At 43.0% G+C, this 18,895-nt stretch overlaps 2 protein-coding genes across 3 annotated transcripts in view; one reads left to right on the top strand and one right to left on the bottom strand.

The window, feature by feature from the left end:
* The window catches only part of LOC142063009 (vascular endothelial growth factor receptor kdr-like), a 142,134-nt gene extending 125,140 nt beyond the window's left edge, over positions 1–16,994 (top strand). For both annotated transcript variants that reach the window (XM_075106285.1, XM_075106284.1), the window contains exons 29-30: positions 1,461–1,555; positions 11,319–16,994. In XM_075106285.1, coding sequence (XP_074962386.1) covers positions 1,461–1,555; positions 11,319–11,529 — 306 coding nt within the window. In that variant the 3' untranslated portion in view covers positions 11,530–16,994. The remainder of the gene's footprint in view (positions 1–1,460; positions 1,556–11,318) is intronic.
* The window catches only part of LOC142063012 (uncharacterized), a 313,397-nt gene that overhangs the window by 192,677 nt on the left and 101,825 nt on the right, over positions 1–18,895 (bottom strand). Inside the window, exon 8 of the mRNA XM_075106291.1 lies at positions 10,542–10,674. Coding sequence (XP_074962392.1) covers positions 10,542–10,671 — 130 coding nt within the window. The 5' untranslated portion in view covers positions 10,672–10,674. The remainder of the gene's footprint in view (positions 1–10,541; positions 10,675–18,895) is intronic.

Genomic DNA, 18,895 nt, shown 5'->3' with positions numbered 1-18,895 from the left:
TAATTTAGGATTTCACTTTATACTTTGAAAACCAGCTTCCAGACTGATCTTAATAATGACCAATATATTACCAAAAGCATTTACAAAAAAAAGCTTTTGCTTTTTATTTGTTGTTTGCTGGGATTATTTTTATTGTTTCAATCATGTTGAATGGTAAAATAAGACCAACTACCATTTCACTTCCCATGTTGAAGTCTTTTGCTTTCTTGGTTTTGACAGACAGACAGGCATGCAACTTCCCAGCATCACAAAATATTTCAAATGCAAAGGAACCACTCCCCGCCCAAACATTTAATTTTTTTTTTTATTATTATTACTTAAATCAAGGCCTGTGCATGTCTGTGAGCTTGCGGAGCACTTCGCACAACAACAGCTTGATTTTAATTGCAGCCTTGAGACTCAACTTCAAGGGCAGCAGAATCACAACCTCAACTTGAGAACTAATGAAGACGGTTTTGTTGGACTGCTCATAAAACAATCCATAACCAAAGTACGGCGAGCCTTGTAGGCTACGTATCATTGCAAAGCACTTGGATTTGCAAAAATGATACTGAACTTGAACTTCCTTTAAATTTCCGTGTTTCTAGTTGGTATTTAGGGTGCTTTTTCTCTGAGGAGCCTAGCTAGTATTATTGGATATATTCTTTATGAATTTCTGTCCATTCCTATCTCAGCTATCCTACCTAGATGGTATCCATATGTCACGTTTCATATCAATTTCAAGTTTGAAAATGTCAAATTATTTTTTTATATGTTCACTTTAAGCATGCTCTTTCAAAATACAGCTCAAAGGTTTTATCATCACAAAAACAAGGCAAATGTTCGTAGGCTAAATAGCAGCATTAGCAGGGATGATTGGATAAAAACTGATAATACAGGCCCTGATAAGAGACTATTCTGAAGAATGGGCTTAATTTCACACACCAGCTGGACACATCTATGTGTTAAGCGCTTTACTAAATAGCACACAATTGAGTTTCGATGCAAACATTTGCCCTCCACATTGTTGGTTGGAATCATGCACAGAGGAGCTGGTAGCTCCTACATTAGTTCCAGTACACAACTATCAGAATAGAACACCACAGTATAGCGTCTACGGACGGCCACCTTGCTGGCAGCCTCTCCCCGATAACTGCACAGACGGGGAGCCCCATCCTCTACACGCCACAGTGAAGCAGAAGTTGCACTCTCCTGCCCTTGCTTTGCAGGCTCTGTAGCTAGAGACAGTTGTATAAGGTGAAGTTCTATCAACCTGCAGAAATGATACCATCACAAAATAAGATAGCTGGGATTTGGTATTCTAACTAGCTCCTTGGCTTTCCTTCTCTACCGACTTTAACAATGGTTTAGTCTCACTCTTCTCCACACTCTCCCCATGGCAAGGCATTTTTTATTTAAAAGTGCTCCATGCTGTCACGATCATTTGGCACTCTGCTGATGTCCTCTTCCTTGCTACTCAGGAGTCGGACAGCGGGATGGTGTTGACGTCAGATGAGATAAAAAGCCCGAAGAGGCTGGAAATCCGTTCTTGGCCTTATGGGATCATGGCTCTAGCGTGAGTACTTGTGGATATTTCTTTTGAAGACAGTGTCCTGTTCAGAAAACTGCTTCCAAAATTTGCAATTTTGTCTCTGATTCCAAAAGGCAAGCTGTTAGACTACCTGAACAAGCTAGGAGAATCGACTCTGTATTTCAGTACTGTAGCTGGAAGACCATGGTTAATGTATTTTAAGATTGAGAAAATTATAACGTAAGCTTTGCTTCCAGAAAGAAGTCGAAAATAAAAGAGAGTTGCAGGTCTCCGAAAGGAACGCTGCACTGTTGCGTTTAAGTTACAAGAGGGTTAATTAACATGAAAAATGTTGATTCATGTGATAAAAATGAAAACTCATTTCATCAGCTTTGAGCACATAATGTCTTGTCAACCGATTTAACTCTTCTTCCAACATGCCAAGTTGTCTTGTGATTCTGAATCACATTCAGAAAACCAAGAGAGGGCTCTCTGGTGAAGCTCGTGTCTCCTGTTCATGAACTGATCTCCCAGGGCAGAATATTCTGCACGTGGCAAGTGGTAGGAGCAAAAGAGCTGAGAATACATGTAACTGCTTGAGCTGTTTCTTCGCTGCCTCTCCAGTGTTCTCCTTTACTGATGGAACAAAGTTTGAAGAACTTGATTTATTAATCCAGAAAATAACATTTATAGTTATACCAGTATCTAACAAAGCTATGCTTAACTTTAGACATACAGGTGGGCTGGCACCTTTGCAATCGATAGGACATGAGAAAAGTCAAGCAGGCGTGCGCAGTAAAGGATAGAATAAGCAGTGCAAAGCAAGCACATTTATCACAACTTTGATTTCTACATTTGCTTTATCACAGCTGTGAAGGCAGTCCTACAGAGAAGTCCCTTAATCCCACCACCTTTGTGATCCAATGAATTATATTGTTCACATTTGGTTTACCAACAGAGGCTGTGCCAGTGTTCGCTCTATGGTTATCCATTCATAGTACAGACAGTCATGGAAGAATAAAACCAGATATTTAGCTTTTAGCTAACAGGGTGGTCACAGGTCTTTATATTTCTGTAACAATCGGGCACAGGCAGAGAGTTGGCCTAGGAGTGAGATAGGTCTGCTCCGCCTTCCTAGAAAAGTACAACAACAGTAACCCATTTTACCGACTCAAATGTCAACTTCTAGAATTTCAAAGAATAGCTACCCAAAATATTAAAAAAGAAACGATTCTGTGGCAAGGAATTCCATCTATTCGGTTAATTAAGCTAATTAGACTTCTACTGAATTGCCTAGAGTTTTCTCTGAAATCTATTGATGAGATTTCTATTAGTTTCCTCTGTATTAAGCTCAATGATCTTTTCCACCAGAGCAATTGCTTGGTCTACATCAAGTCACCATTTTCCTACATTAAAGAGAAATGACACATGAGAAAAAACTAGTGCAATTTCTGCATAGTCTGGGAGAGTTCACATGAGAGTGCAGGGTCACAATCTAACGCTATTTCAAAGGGGCTAACTCCCTCACTCAGAGAGAAAAGCAAGATGAGAGGAGCTTGCCTCGTCTCTTCAGGCCTTAAAACCATAAATTCCTAGATTATTTGAAGGCAGGAGAGAAGGAGGAAGAGGAAAAGGGAAAAGGTTAAGCAAGGAAGGCTAGAGAGTCTTACAGCACTAACGGGGAGCATTCAAATGCTCCAGATTGTGCTGGATAGGAGCATGACTTCAAGAATAACGTTGCTCAGCAGTATTTCCCCTGTAGTACTGTCCCAGTTTTACCTGTTGGGGGACTAGCAGAGATCTAGATACGGTTCCATGTTTTTATCCTATGCACACGCTGAGAGGATTTCTGTGCAGCAGAGTGCATTGCTATGGAGACCAAATGGCACCAGCTCTAAAAAAAGGAGCTCAAATGTCAGGAACTGCATTACTATGGTGCTTTACCTGGGCTGATTTACCTCTCTCTTCTGCACGATGTTGCATTGACACAAATCCAACACATACGCACACACAGCCAGCCTCCCTGGTAGGATTTATTCTTCTAAAGATTTCCGTCAATCACCTCTGACTGCTGTTTCCCCTACTGCATTTCCCCTGTTTGGATAAACAGTTGGCAAAGGAAGGTTCTCCCTCTCTCCCCTTTCCAGGCTTTCTGCTGAAAATCAAAAAAATCAACATCCAGCCAGATGTAGAAACACAAAAATTCCATAACAGCCTGTTCTTCCAAGATTTCCAGGAACCTTCTGAACTCCTATCAGGCTCACTGGGAGTGAACATGAAGAAACAGGGCTCTGCTGGGTTCAGTGAACGTCTGCCTGACCCACGCCATCTGGGGCTCTCCCCATTCCCGGTCAACACTTCCATAGGGATTCCATTCATCGTGAGATACCTGATACTTTCTGTGCCAGCCAGACCGCGAAAGACCATCTTAACAGAGGTCTGCTATAAAAGCAAAGCCTGCAGCAAGCTGTGTTTGTTGTCTCCTTATTCCCAGCACCCTAACTACCATTGAACGGACAGAGGTGTCTTTTTTCTTGGCCGCATCCTCACTGAGTGTTTCAGGTCCAGCTGAGAAAGCTATTTTGTCAGCTTTTTTTTTAAATCTTGCGGACTGTCATTGGCACAAATGACATTTTTTTTACCTAGGCAGAGAGCATCCTGATACCCTCTCATCTGAGGACACGACACCCCTTGGCGCTTGAAAAACAAGGCTCAAAAGCATATCTAATAGTCTAGAAGAGGTCAGAACAGAGTGCTGGTTTAATAGGGGAGATAACTTACCCTTGTTAATTGTGTATCTCTCTCTACCAAAAACATTTACCCTGGATCCTTTTCAAACAGTCTTCCTTTTCTAAAACAAAACTGTTCAAAGGTTTAGCATGTTTTCTAAACCGGGGTGGCTGCAATTATTATTTTTGCCAAAATCTTGCTGTTTATTTATCTTGCATTCATTTCTCTGCTGAGTTTAAAATTTGGCAACTCTACACACCATGGAGTGTCAGCGTCAAGAGTTTATTGAAGATGAATCTGATACTCTGGGCCTGGGACCACTGTTAGACTGGACTAACCGTTTCTACGGTCTAAGCATTTTGTACTGCTCCAGTGTAAAGCCACAACAGTAGCTGTAGTGAGGGACAGAAAGATCGACCGGGATAACGACACTGCAGTTGGCATTCAAGGAAGCGCATTCAACATAGAGGGGATTTGATGACGGGATGACTCTGGTGTCAGTTTTCATCTTATAATATTAACAGGCTACTGCCAAGCACTACTTTAAAATTCTCCCAGAGACTCTATAACCAAGTTATTGTATAAAATTATAATAGTGTTGTGGTTTAATGCCAGCCGGCAGCTCAGCCCCACGCAGCCGCTCGCTTGCTGCCCCCCGGTGCGGCGTGGAGGAGAGGATCAGAAGGGTAAAGGTGAGGAAACTCATGGGTTGAGGTGAAGACAGTTTAACAGGTAAAGCAAAAGCCGCGCACAAGCGCAGCAAACCAGGGAACTCATTCCCCCCTTCCGGTGGGCAGGCAGGGCTCAGCCACCCCCAGGACAGCAGGGCTCCATCACACCTAGCGGTGACGGGGGAAGGCAAACGCCATCCCTGCCAGCGTCCCCCTTCCCCCTCCTCCCCCAGCTCCGTGTGCTGAGCGTGACGCCGTGTGGTGTGGGGCAGCCCTGGGGGCAGCTGGGGTCACTGTCCCGGCCGTGTCCCCCCAGCCCCTTGTGCCCCCCCAGCCCCTCGCCGGTGGGGTGGGTGAGGGGCGGGAAAGGCCCTGCCTCTGTGCAAGCCCTGCTCAGCAGGGACGAAGCCATCCCTGGGTTATCAGCACTGTTTCCAGCACAACTCCAAACCACAGCCCCGTACCAGCTACCGTGAAAAGAATTAACTCTATGCCAGCCAAAAACAGCAAAAATAGGTTTGATATCGGCTCATTTGCCCTCCCTCCATCCCTTTCGCTTCTCCTGCCGCCAACCCAATTATCCTCAGTTGCTCTGAAATTACTTGCCTGGTTCTGGCCAAGTCCCATGACACCAGCTGACTGAGGCTCAGCTGATACGCTCTGGGCTTTGGATGCCACATCCAGATCACATTGTGAGGGCTCTACCTCTGCCAAAGCCAAACTGGGCCTAAGGCAAGTCAATAATATTGAAACAAACTGATTTTGCTCCAGAGCATCAGGCATTCATATCCACGTGCAAGGTGCCCACCAGAAACGCAACCCAGCTGACTGGGCTAGAATTCTTTTGCACCACCTCAGCAAAACGAGCCATGGCGCATGTACTTATGTTGTATCAGGCGGCACCTTGCACTATGACCTGTCTTGAGCTCTCCAAAATATAAGCACCTTTGATGTGAGTAGCTACTCGGGAGTTATGTAAGCCACCTTCTTCTAGGCTTGTACTGCTTACAGTGGCAAGGACTAAAAGGGGAATTGTGAAAGGCTGTGGTCCCCAGCTTGGTTTTGACTGCAGTGCTTTTCATCTCAGTGCATTCTGAGTGCTGGAGCTAGTGTCAGCAACCGCTGACCAACTTTGCCACACATGCAAGGGGACGGATAACGAGTGGGTGGCTTTGGCCTCTTAAAATTTTATGCTAGCTGTACTTTGTATGTAGAAGTGTTTCAAAACAATGAATTCTTGATCCTAACCCCTTGAGTTCTCCATGCCAGTAGACTACTGATGCACTGATACTGCCAGAGGGGAACCCAGGATTAAATTCTTACTGCACAGCATCCCATCTAAAATTTATTAAAGCAAACTGTGAATCAGAAGAAAAAATAATCCTTTTATTTCTCTCATTGCAGAAAAAATTAAAAAAATTAATCACTCTTACTCTGTGCCTCATTAAACACCTATGAAAGCTGTTTAAAAGCCCTGAAGCTCCTGCATGTAATTATGAATGCGGTCATGAGACAAACTGCTCTACTTGGCAACGCGCGGCCCAACTCCTCATCTTTCCCTAACCACAGCTTCTGAACAAGGCCAGGATTTCTTCATCGACACAACAGTCTATTAGTTTTTCCTACTGAGGGCAAGATACTTGGGCGCCTTATTGCAAAGCAATAAGAGCTGCTCCACAGCGCTGGGGATAAGTGCTACACATGGTACTGCAGTCCCTCGCTGGATAGGGTGATCTTGCAGTCATCTCTCCTTCTCCATGCTCCTCTTCAAGTCATTGACCCTGAGATTTAGGCTAATAGAAACCGGCTCCCTCTCACATAAAATAAAGAGCTCCAGTTATGATTTCCCAGTACTTTGATGATCTCAGTATTTTTCCAGCTCTAACCAAAATCTCTGGTTCGTACAGCAGGATGAAAAAGTCTCATTAGGTGATTTAGGCCTTCTAGCTATTACAGTATTATCCTCTGTGGTATCTTCTAAACAACTTTGTCACGTCTCCAGAAAACTTCAAAAATATTGTGAAAGATTACTTAATATTCAGGCTAACTTTTCCTTCACCTAGTTTAATTCCTACTTTTCAGCTTCATCTGTACCAGGAATTCTGACATAGCACAGTAAAAACAGGAACTGCCACTGGCTTTCGCTACCCACAGTACCACGCTGCAATGCACTTGTCCAAGCTTGCATCTGGGTCACAAGACCTACTAACCATCCTGCAGCCCCACACGGACACGCTACACGTGCATGCAACAGCAGAGAGCCCATGCTCTGCGATAATCCGGCTGCTTGATACAGTCCTGTTTACAGACCCAGCAGGCTTTCAGTTATCAATACTGGGTCCTCACCAGCAGGTTCCTCCACCTCATTTGGTTTTACGTCTAATAGACTCGACACTGGCACCAGGCCCAGGGACACTAAAGAAATACAGCCTGAAGAGTAGCAAGATTTGCTGGTAATTACAAATGTCACTCTTAGGCGACTTGCTGCTACCGATTTGCATTCTTCTAATCTCCTAGGACTGGTTCCTCCAGTGCTTTCACCACTTCTGTACTTCTCCCCGTACACCTCCCTCACCTGTAGGTATCCTTCTGAAAGAGAGGAGCCCAGGGCCGTGCCTTGGCTAACTCTAGTCTCAGCCTATGAAACAAGGCTGAAGCCACCTCACCACGCTCTGCGGAACATGTTTCCCCATCCAGCGCTCCACAGAAACGTGCACATTGGGAAAGAGGGTCCTTTAGGTTACAAAATCTGTTTGAGGTCAGGAAATGGCAGCGTTCAGATTCTCCTCCTTCCCCTTATCCTGCCCCAGACAGTACACATTCCTGCAAGGACAAACGAGTTTTCAGGTTGGTCATTGTGTAAAATGTGACCAGCTTGGGTCAGTGAGCAAATGTGTTTCAGCTGAATGCCAGGGTATTCACGCCCCTAATCTTCAGTATCGTTCCGGGGTGAGAATACTGACAGTCAAGTGGGACCGGGCTGAGACATTCACAGTTCTGAGCGGATTTATCAAGACTGAACATCTCTTTTATCGGCTTCTGCAGCTGCAGCACTCAGAAGTCAGGCAGAGGCAAAATCTGTCAGGGAATACCTTTTGGGGCAGTGTAATGCCAACCAGGAGAAGCACTGAACCAAGTAATGGCTAGCTTTTAATGAAATTATTAAATTACATAACCATTATTAACTTCTGTAACTGCATAATTGTGTGATTAATCAAATCTAATGCCTTCAGTCAGAAAATGTTTATCGGTGGGGCTCAGGGAGAATTTTCCTATCTTACACAGGGTAGTACAATTGGATCAGAGCATAAAGGGGTTTCTGAAGCATCAAATACTGACCGTTGCCGGAGGCAAGACTGATGTCTGATGCAGCGTGGCAGTTTCTATGTACCAAATGAGATTTCAAGGGCAAACAGAAAAGGGATGCTGAAGTCTCATTTTCCAATATACAGTCCAAGCATATGTACATTTCTCTGTTGCTGAGCATGAACAGAGAAGACTAAAGTGTCAGTAATACAGAGCATTAAAAGGGAAAATGCAAAGACCCCTGGATAGCTTTCATTTAGGAAATACATTTAGGTGAAAGGAATAGTTTTGAAAGTTAATTGCATTTTGGTCTGCCATAAGACAGCTAATGACAAAACTTGCTTCTGACCTAACTCATCAGCTTTCTGTCTTTGGAGCAAACATTAGATGTCAGTATTTAAGAGTCCTTCTCCAAACACCAGGAGGATTTCAGCGACAGGCAGAGTTATTCCCAGATATCCAGTCTCCTGACCTACAGGGGCAGAAACCTAACAAGAACACTTGCTGGGAGTCTACACAAGTCCGAAAATTTCCCATTGTGTGGCCAAACTAAACCCTAACAACATTTCTTTTTCTCCAGCACTCTGAGATATGCAGGCTGGGGGCCAAGTTAAACAGATACTTTCAAGCTTCTCTCTGTCTCCACTGACAACTTTAATACCTGGCAAATTAGAAGCCAGAGCATCCATGGAATTGTCTGACACGAGTCAACAGAACTGAGCAACAAAAAGGAAAATACATAAATAAACAGTGAAGCTAAGTTGTGGTTCCATTGCTCATGCCAGGGAAGAATTTATCTACAAGGAAAGTGTGTGTGTATAGAAAAGCACAGCTGCCAAATGTACAGTGTACAGAAGTTTCCGCTCATGTTTTCCTCTGGACAAAGAGGGAAAACTTAGATAGTGCTACATTTTTGTTGAAGTTCTCAGGGTTACTATTGATTTTAGAGTTTCTGCTTTGCTACTCAACAGGTTTGGTTTCAATGCCTTGTATAGGTCTAAAAGCACAGTAACATTAGCTTTAATCTATAGTCTCTGCCTTTGCATTTTAGAAGTCACAGAACGCAAGTTTATTCTAGATGTGCAAGACATGGTAGGCTGGCTCTTCCAACTCAGGGGTCCTGGGTTCACTTCCTAGAGACAAACATGCCGTGGAAAGCCACCACAGCACACTAAAATCAGGCCAGCTACGAAGCAGCCAATGACCCATTGCAGCTGATTAGAGTTGAGGCTCTTTGTTATGTCTGAATTTGGCCGAACATCTCAGCTCCTGGCTTAGAATAACTGGCTTTACAGACTATGGATATACAGAGTATCACCCACTCCACACACTCCCCCAAGAAGAGAACTACAGGGACACTTTGCAGCTGGACCTTACAGGCGGTTCAGTGTGGTTGTGCACAGATCATAAACCAGTGCCCTACTCTAGCCAATGCACCACACACTCACGACCTTTCCAGAATGAGCAAAAATTTTGAAGTAAAGATACTGGCACTAGTTCTGTCAGCCAGACTGAGGATATCTGCAGCTTGTGGCTTTTGACCGGTTCCAGATGGAGACTACCTTCAGAGGCAAGACAACACAACTTCTAAAGTCACAGGAGCATCATCTAGCAGGACATATTTAGCCTTTCATAGTTGAAAGGAGCTGGGTCTACTTTATATTACAGTTCTGTCATCATCAACCTGCAGCATCAACCTGCATGTAAGCCTGCAACATGACAGCACCCACAGCTGGGGTCTTGGATCTGCTACTTTTCCTACTCATGATTTTTGCTCCCCTTGCTCCAATGACTGTATTTGTCTCTTAGCTGTTGTTTCGTTTCCTGGAGCAGGAACAGGCTTTGCTTTCTTTCTAAAGCACCACACTCTGAATCCCTGATGAACTGTTGGGGACTGTAAGCACTGCAGCAGTACAAATAAAACAAGTGTAATGAATTATACAATTCTTTGATGAACTATTGATTATTCAGATTTGGTTTAGGGTCATTAGTCTGAAGCTTCATACTCCTTTAAACACACATGAAATATACACACAGAGTGCTTGAGCACTGCCTGATTTTGAATTCCCCCAGGCACATTCATCAGTCATTCTGAACTGAGACACGAGCAACGCCATAATCAGTCTGTGAGCGAGGCTTATTCCAAAGAGATGCATGTTACAGGGTCCCTAAGCAAAGTGGAGAAGTTCAAAAGCCATTCTGACATTGGGATCCTTTTGAGAACCAAACCTCAATTATCCAGACCTCTCCCAATGAATTCCTCAGATGGAAGAAACCAGGCTTAACAAAACAGTATTTTTAAGGCAGCCTATGACAGAAAGTACCTTCTTTTTTTCTCCACAACACTTGCTGTTCCTCAAGGTCACCTTGTGATACAAATCCTCTCCAGCATTCTCCTTTTAAGAGTGAGGTTGCTCCATGTGATGCAAGTTGCTTCTCTCCCACCGCCTTCATCACCTATAATAAGAGAAGACAGCCGAAAATGAAAGCTGGCTCTCCTTAATAGCATCAGTTACAGGCCAGCAGTTGTAATGTTGAAGAGCGCTGCCCTTCGCTAGCACACTGCTCAGTAATTTTAAAGGGCTAGAGAATGTAAGAAAGATTTTGCCCTACACTGCAAGAGGGTGTTCAACACACGCTCTTGCTTTCAGTATCATTTTAGAGTCAGTCATAGATTATTCATTATTTCATCTTTTATTATACCTGAAGTCATAGCCTTCAGTTCTGCTTTCAGAAAAGTCAAATTTTTACTGACCTGTGTCAGAACAATAAGAGATTATTGTACGTATAGGACAGGTGCATTTATAGCTAAGATATATATAGTGCACTGAAATGTGGTAGGCTAAAATTACAAGGCGACAGGACTCCTGGATTTACTCCTACATAGACTTTTAAAACACCAGGTTATTTGAAATACCCAATTCAGTTCCCTTATCCAATCCGTAAAATGTCGCTGTCGTACAGGATGCTGCAAAGGTAAATTGAAATGCTGCATATATATATATATTTAATTTTTTTTAATTATTTTGACCGTTAATTACACACAGAGACAAAACCTTATGGAGACAGGGTCAATGCATTATACTGTTTGTTCTCCACAGGCGAAGAGCTGTTAGCAAGAGCAAAGAATCCATATTATCTGATCACGAGCGCGAGGCTGTCAAATACCAGCCAGCAGCGCAGGTAGAAGAGGACACCATGGACTTCACACTGGAAGACTCTGTTCTCCTTCCTATGGATCCAAACCTGGAATGCCACAGCCCGCCCCCGGATTACAACTCCGTCATTCACTACTCGGCCCCTCCAGTGTAATCAGCCCAGCCTGGCACAGGGCATCTTGCACCGCTCTCAACCATGCTAGATTCTTACGGGCCTCCATGCCTGGATAAAGAGGCTGGGTGAAAACAGAAGGGAAATCTGACAGGACAATGGTTCATGTGTTTCTTCTGGCACATCTCCGATGTGAATAGAAGCATCTTCTTTGCTATCTTTAAAGGCCTATTGCAACACACGCAGTAAATTAAAATTCTGTCTACGAGAATCGTTAAGTAGGAGCTGTAACCCAGAACTGCTTCACTCCTTCCGCCCCTAGCTGGGACTCGTCAGTGGCATTTGCAGATTTACGAGTTCCTTCATTCACATTTTACTCCACAAGAGCCGCCAAGAATCGTGTCAAGCTAGTTGTGAAAAACAAGATTCGTTCTACTGGTCCTGCCCGCATCCTGCAGGGATTGTTTAGTACGATGCTGTAAGGGATCAGTTGAAAACAACAGCTATACATGCTAATGCTTTGCTTGTGGAGAAAATCCAAAATTGAGACATCATTCTTAACTTGGGATCTTACCTTCCGTAAATACTTCTGAAATATTTTGAAATCCAAAATATTTTGGTTATAATATGCGATTTAGTAACTTCCACTGCCTGTAGGATACACTACTAAAATGGTAAGGCACAGAGGAAGCAGAGAGTACTCATGCATCAAGAGGCAGGCTGGTCTTTTGGGCCATCAGGGCATACAATGTGGTTAAATCTCTTTCCCTGTGTTTCCTCCTTGCCCAAAGAGCAATTTATTTAGCACACATGCAATAAGGAACCTTGACGGAGATGCATCTGTAATGATTGCAAGGCAAAAATCACTGCCTTAAATAAGAACCTTCTTAAGCTTAGAGAGACAGAATTTCCCAGCGCACACGCACATGTTTGTGTGAACGTGCGTAAAATACTCATTAACAACATGCAAGTTACACATAAACGCACATACACCCTTGAGGCACCAGCAGGGTAGCAGCATTTTTATGTTTCCTTTCTGCACACAGGCTATTTACTAAAAAGAAAAAAAAAAAAAAGGCATTTCCTTTGGTTCTGTGGCAGATGCCCAGTTTGATCCTGGGGAACACTAGCCCATGCTGAACTGTAAGCATATGTGACACGTATTTGTCTCTGGCTGTCTTGCCAAGGTAAAAATTGGTATGATATGCAACGCCCTCTGCATCTAAACCCTTCATGGTAATTCAAAGCTCTTTTTTGCAGCCTGATCACGCGGGACTGAACGGATGGCAAGTTCTCACATTTGAGAAACTCAAAGCGTGTTGCCCCCCGCCGCCCCCGCCAAAAGCTGCTTGTGGCAGGGACTGTTGGGCTGCAAGTACGTACAGCCAGGTCCCACACGTACCCTGTTCCACTCCCACAACGACTTCAAAGACAAGCAAATCTTTGTCATTTAATGTGCTATGTAACTATCAGAGCTGACTTTAGAAATCCAGGAAGGGAAAAAAGTAGCTAGGTTGCAAGTATAAAAAGCAAGGATGAGAAAGATGTTCATTGACAGTCAAGGCTATAATCTCCTAAGTTATAAACCTAGATCTATAAGTGACTCTGTGCAGTTTCTTCCCAGGTCTGCACAACCCCTTTCTTTTCTTCTTAGTCTTGACACTGATTTGGCTTCTGCAGAGAAAAAGAATTTTTCCTCATGACTACAAACTAAAGGAAGAAAAAAGAAATCCAATGCTTGCAGAACAATTGTGTTACCTTGGCGAAGACAGCCTGAACACCCTCGCGGCAGTGAAGAAAACATTTCTGGACAATCAGTTACGGTTGGTTACATTGAAGTAAGGACAAACAAGCCTCAGGTATTATCAGAGGGGGAAACAAATCTCCACACCCCATACCACGTTAACTGTGAATGCTAAGGCATCTGAAGTACGGGCTCTTGGGAACTGCACTTCTCCTCGACTTCAGATTCGACTTACTAAGGAAATCACCTTCGGTAACTCACGAGCCCCTTGTTCATAGAGGACCTGCAAGCTGCGGTCTGTAGTTGCTTTATGGTCACTTCTGCACTTCTTTGTATTTTAGTACCTATGTATTAAGTAGAGCTGGTTGTAGAACAGAAGCAGCTACTGGGAGGGAATTCATCTGAGGAGTCCCAGAAAGTTCACTGGATCAGATTTTCATCAAACAGTACATTAACTGTCTCTAGCTCCGATCAAATAATCAATCACTTCTTTTGGAAATAATTTATTCATGTGGCACAAAGAAAAAAAAGGTGCTGACAGTCTGTCTGGCTCTACCGTTAAGGGCATCAGTGTGAGATGGTTTGTTATTGTGCCTCGTTCTGTAGGGTAAGAAGATGACAGTGTTTAAAACCCTTTGCTTCTAAACTTTAAAGTAAGTACATATAGGAAAAAAACCCTGCAAGAGTGCTCTGTATTTTGAAAAAGAATGGAAAACACTGCTGTGTGAGCTGTCTGCTTCGAAGCGAGCTGAGCATATCGTCTTTCTGCTTTATCACGCGTGAACTGCCGAGGTTTCTCCGAGAGCAGAGGAACACGAAGCACAGGGCCCCAGCGGAGGCTGTAACGGAACGCTGGCGGCCAGGTCCCCTGGAGGCTCCCAGTGTCGTGCGTCGGCCCTTCTGCATCGCACGAGCTGGTGTGAAAACAGAGCGCAGCCTCAAGCGCTCAAGACACATTTGAAAACACCGGTTGGGCTGACGGCCCCAAGCGCTGGGGGCTCCGCTGCAGCAGCAAAGTCAACGGCCGTCTCGAGCAGTAGCGATGGCCGTTCCTTCAGAGAGCAAAGATACCCTCTGAACCCGCAATAATGGCCTCCAAGTGCTCTGGAAATGACGAGCGACTGATGTTTGGGCAGATGTGTTTCCAATGTTTATTTTGAGTGGAAGATTTTTTTTTTCCTCCTTATAGTAAATGTAACAAGCAAAAATATTGCCTGAAAAGTATTACTGAATATATGTCTTCTATTTTATTTACTAATATTTTGTTTGTCCTTTTCTCTCCTCCCTTAATTTAATTATTCTTTTCTTACAATGATGTATATAGTTTACCCAGTAGAAACAAATATAGTGGTTCATTTATATTGTTAAAATTTGTAACATTTTAGTCAAAAGAGGAAGAGATACCCAGACATAACAGAGTTAAGTATTGTTACTAAACATTTCACTAATGCTTGCGGGCCAGGCTCCAGTTTACAGCACCCTACTAGTGCCATTTCATAGCGGTTCCTCTCTTGGCTGCGAGGATCTCTGGCTCTCACTCATTCTCCACGTTATTTAGTTTCAGTAAGGAAACAGGGATCTGGAGGAACCTGGCAGGTTTATCTCATTCCTGGAAGTGTCACCATGCAGCTTAAGGTAAAGGCGAGGAATTTTCACTGCCTCTGTTTTAACTCAAGGCTGGTGTATCGGCTACAGGATCAGAAGGGGCCAAATTGTTTAAAAGATGTGATGTTTATTATTTTTTCAGACTTCTCAGGGATTCTTATTCAACTCCTGTCAGCCACCTGCTTTATCTAACCCGACTGAGCTCAATGGTATCTGATATTAACACGTACCTCTGCTTTCTTTAATGGTGCTTACTCCTACCCTTCTCATCTGCTTGCGGCCCCAGAGAATTCGGGCAAAGGAACTCGGAGCTCACCACAGAAACGTGGTGTTCTTCTCTCCAACAGTCACCTGCCACACAGGTGTCCAAGGATTAGTGCCTTCACCTGCATGTCAGTGTTCGGGCTGGTGTTTTTAAGAGTCTGGTTTCCCATCTCTTTTCTCAACTTTTCCTCTATTTCTCAATATTCACTCTTCACAGTCCCTTTGGATTGCCTTTCTCTGCCTTTTGAATAAGGTCAGGTATAGGACTCATGTCGCTCTGCAATTTCCTGTATATTCTGGTCTTACAGAGGCTGAACTAAATAATCTATAGCAAGCTTTTTTCACATTAAAAGTTTTCCAATATGGGCAAGGGAAACTAGTTTATATTGGTTTGTCTAGAAGCCTTTCTGTGTCCTTCCCTGAATGAGAGAAGCTTTTTAATCTATTGATTTTTCAATATTTGGTATCCAGAGCAAAACCAAGACTGGTGAATTTCTATGTGAATCTCTTCTTTCTCCTAATCCTTTCTCAAACAACGAGGTTTCTCTTAGGTTCTTCCAATTTATCCTTACAAGGAAAGGGTCCTAACCAGGATGCTGGGCCCACACCATCTACTCAGGATATCAAGGCAGGTCAGATAAAAACTTAAGGTCTGAGTAACAGCCTCAAACAAAACCACTGAAATTTGAACCCACTGAATGTTGAAGATGTACGTGTTTAAGGCTGCCTGCAGGTGTAAACTGCTCTGCTTAAGACATCCCACTAATACAAACACTACTCTTCAGTTAACCTGTTTGGTAAATGCCTAGGATAACCTCGAGCACCCAGGCACTTCTCTCTTTGTATTTATGCTCTTGTATACTGCAGGAACGTTAGTCGGCATGCAAGCCTGTAAGTGGCCAGTCAACAGTTTATCACTTATCTTCTCAGCGATGCTTCACGTTGAGCATTGGCACTGCCTTGTCATCTTCCATCTTGCTTTACAGATTTGATCTGGCCCTACTCCAGCTGCAAGGGTGCGGTCTTGGGTCCATGGTCTCTAGTGGCCATCAGCACCAACTGGACAACACCGGGACACGTTTGCAGGGAAACATGACTAGCAAATAGTTACCTAACAAGATCAAGCATTATTGGGTTCTCCCCAAACACAGGAGTCAGCCAGGATCAGTATCATACTCAGAGATCAGCCTATAATTTTTTTCTTATCACAAAGTCAGTGGAAAATAGAGAAGGTAGCAATAATTCTTTCAACCCTCCCTGCAAATAATAACAGCCAAACCCTGAGATCCGTTTTCCTGGTTTTATGCTACACCACAAAAAAAACCCAGAAAGAATTTTGCCAAAGTAATGACACCAGCACCATCTTATGCAAGTAGAATTCAGGGAGGACCTCTGGATTTGACCCTATCAAGGGTCAGTCATTGCGCAGGATGTAAGCGTTGAGCCCAAGCACTGGCTTGTTTGTTTTACACATTTTGTTTTCATCTTCTGTTAACATAGAAGAGGAAACTTGCTGGACCCCAGACAAAGGTGTTGCTGTAAGGGCCACGGTTTCAGGAAGACTAGTGTGGTATGTGGACACACTGAGCAGTGTCCCGTTGTCCTGCCCAATAATCCTGGGCCACAAGAGCCAGCACATCCTTATTACTCAATTCTTTTTTCCTTAGACCTTGAGTTGTCAAAGCAGCTAATGAAAACTGGGAAAACCCAGTAACTAGGGACTTAAAGAAAATAAACTAAGTGCCATGTAATACTCAAAACACTAAGGAATGTTTGTCTGCCCTGTTCCTGTCTGTCTGAAGAATGTATGCACTGAAAACAACGCTTTCTTATGTAGTCAAAAATTGTACTGTATCTATTAACCAAAAAAATAAAAAGATTCTATATTTATACAGCCCAGGGCTCCTTTGTGTCATCTCTTGGCTTGAAAAGTGTTGCCCTTGAAGCAGAATATAAATAAATAATGCAACAATTTTGAGAGGTTTTTACAAGGCATAGATCTCATATTCATTTCGACAGGGGGTTCAAAACTTAGGACATAAGCCTGCCACGCTGTCGTTGCTCAGAGGTACCTAATCACTGCATTTGCTTAAAAGATTCACAGATCTCGGAAAATACTGGCTCCATTTGCCAGAGAAATACACAAATCTGGCTGCCACCAAGAACAGTCCATGAAACACAGAGACTCCTGTCTTGTTACAATTAAAATAAATAAAAAATAAGTGGGACGGAGGTAGAAGACAGAATCAGAATTCTGCATTCTAAATAAGACCCGTGTTCACCAAAGCATGTAAGTACCTAAGTCTACAAAGTTAATTTGCAGAACACAGTAGCTTTTGGGGGTTGTTCAGATTCAAAATTCCAGAAACTGTGTTTCATTTAGCTTACCGTAATATTTTAAAAAGAACACAATCCAATAAATATCTCCCAATACACAGCCATGATGATGTTACTGAATTCTCACTTGAATAAACTCTGCACTGTTGAAATATGGAATATGCCACGCTCTTAATTTGTAGTTAAGGTCTAACATTTAGAAAGCTGAGGCAAAAAAACCTCTTCCAACAACGCCCAAGTGCAGCAGGCTTGCCATTTCCCTTACCAGCTGACTCATCTTTCTGCAACACCATTTCCCATCCCTCATGCCATTTTAGTGGCACAGCAGGTAACTACTGGCAGAAAAAAATATGAGATCTTTGCAGTGTTTTTACAGACTGACAAATACTAGTTTCTACTTATGTCTTAAAATACATACTGTCATTAGGGGAAAAAAAAATAAAGTGTGTTCGAGCTTCAAAGCCATTCTTCCATTAGCACAGTCTTAAAAGTTATTGGCCTGTGTATTTTGCTAGTCACATTAAAAACTATGAAGCACTCAAGTCACTTCAAACATTTTAGTTTCTCTTCATTCCCTGTTCCGAACAGTCCTAGAAATAAGTGTGTAAATTATATATGTCATTTGATATGCCGCAATCTCCTTTCATCCACATAATAAGCAAGAACATTCTTCTCTGTAAACTATAAAATGATTCAGTTACTTATGTAACACATGAGTCATTGCATGCGAGGCAATATAGAGTCTCCTTTATGGGGAAACCAATGTATTAAATGGTGGAAGGAAAATAGACAAAATTAACTCTGATTTGCTTTTAGCACAAAACGTGAATTATTAATCACATACAGCTTGAGTTACACTTGCGGAAGGTACTCTGTCATGGCACGCCTTGGAAAAGAATTTGGGGGGAAAAAAGTACAACGCTTGGAATCAAGAAACATAAGCTTTTCTTTTCAGTCTTGGGCCAGGGTATGTAACAGCTCTGTCCCTTACTTTTGGCATACACGATGTAAAAAATTTTTGGGTTTCCAGCAGCAGCAGGTAAAGATGCAAGACCAGAAAAATCTCAGTCTGAAGTATTGAAACTTGGTGGTTTAAGGTGATAAAAATCCAAGAATAAAATAGGGACTAGCAAGAGAAAGACTTAGGAGTAAGATAAACAGACTTTGTGGTGGTTACATTAGAGAGCTGAGAAAAGAATCCAGCTGATGCCCAGTCAGGTCCTTTTTCTTTCCTCCCATAATAAGACTTAATTTATGAGGGTTTGTGAAGCGCAAAGGCTCTGCAAGAGTGAAAAACGCTGTTATTTTTATATGCTTTGTACACAGTGAGGCCCATAAGCAGTAGATGATAATTTTGCCTCAAAACCTATGAAGTACCCCATGACTTTCAGTAGACATTTGATGGCCCGCTATGGCCCGTTGGAGTGGCACACTGAATGACCCCTACTGACTGTACTG

The sequence above is a fragment of the Phalacrocorax aristotelis genome, chromosome 11, assembly GCF_949628215.1.
Source record: "Phalacrocorax aristotelis chromosome 11, bGulAri2.1, whole genome shotgun sequence".
Lineage (NCBI taxonomy): Eukaryota > Metazoa > Chordata > Aves > Suliformes > Phalacrocoracidae > Phalacrocorax > Phalacrocorax aristotelis.
This window is presented reverse-complemented; position numbering and strand designations above follow the sequence as displayed.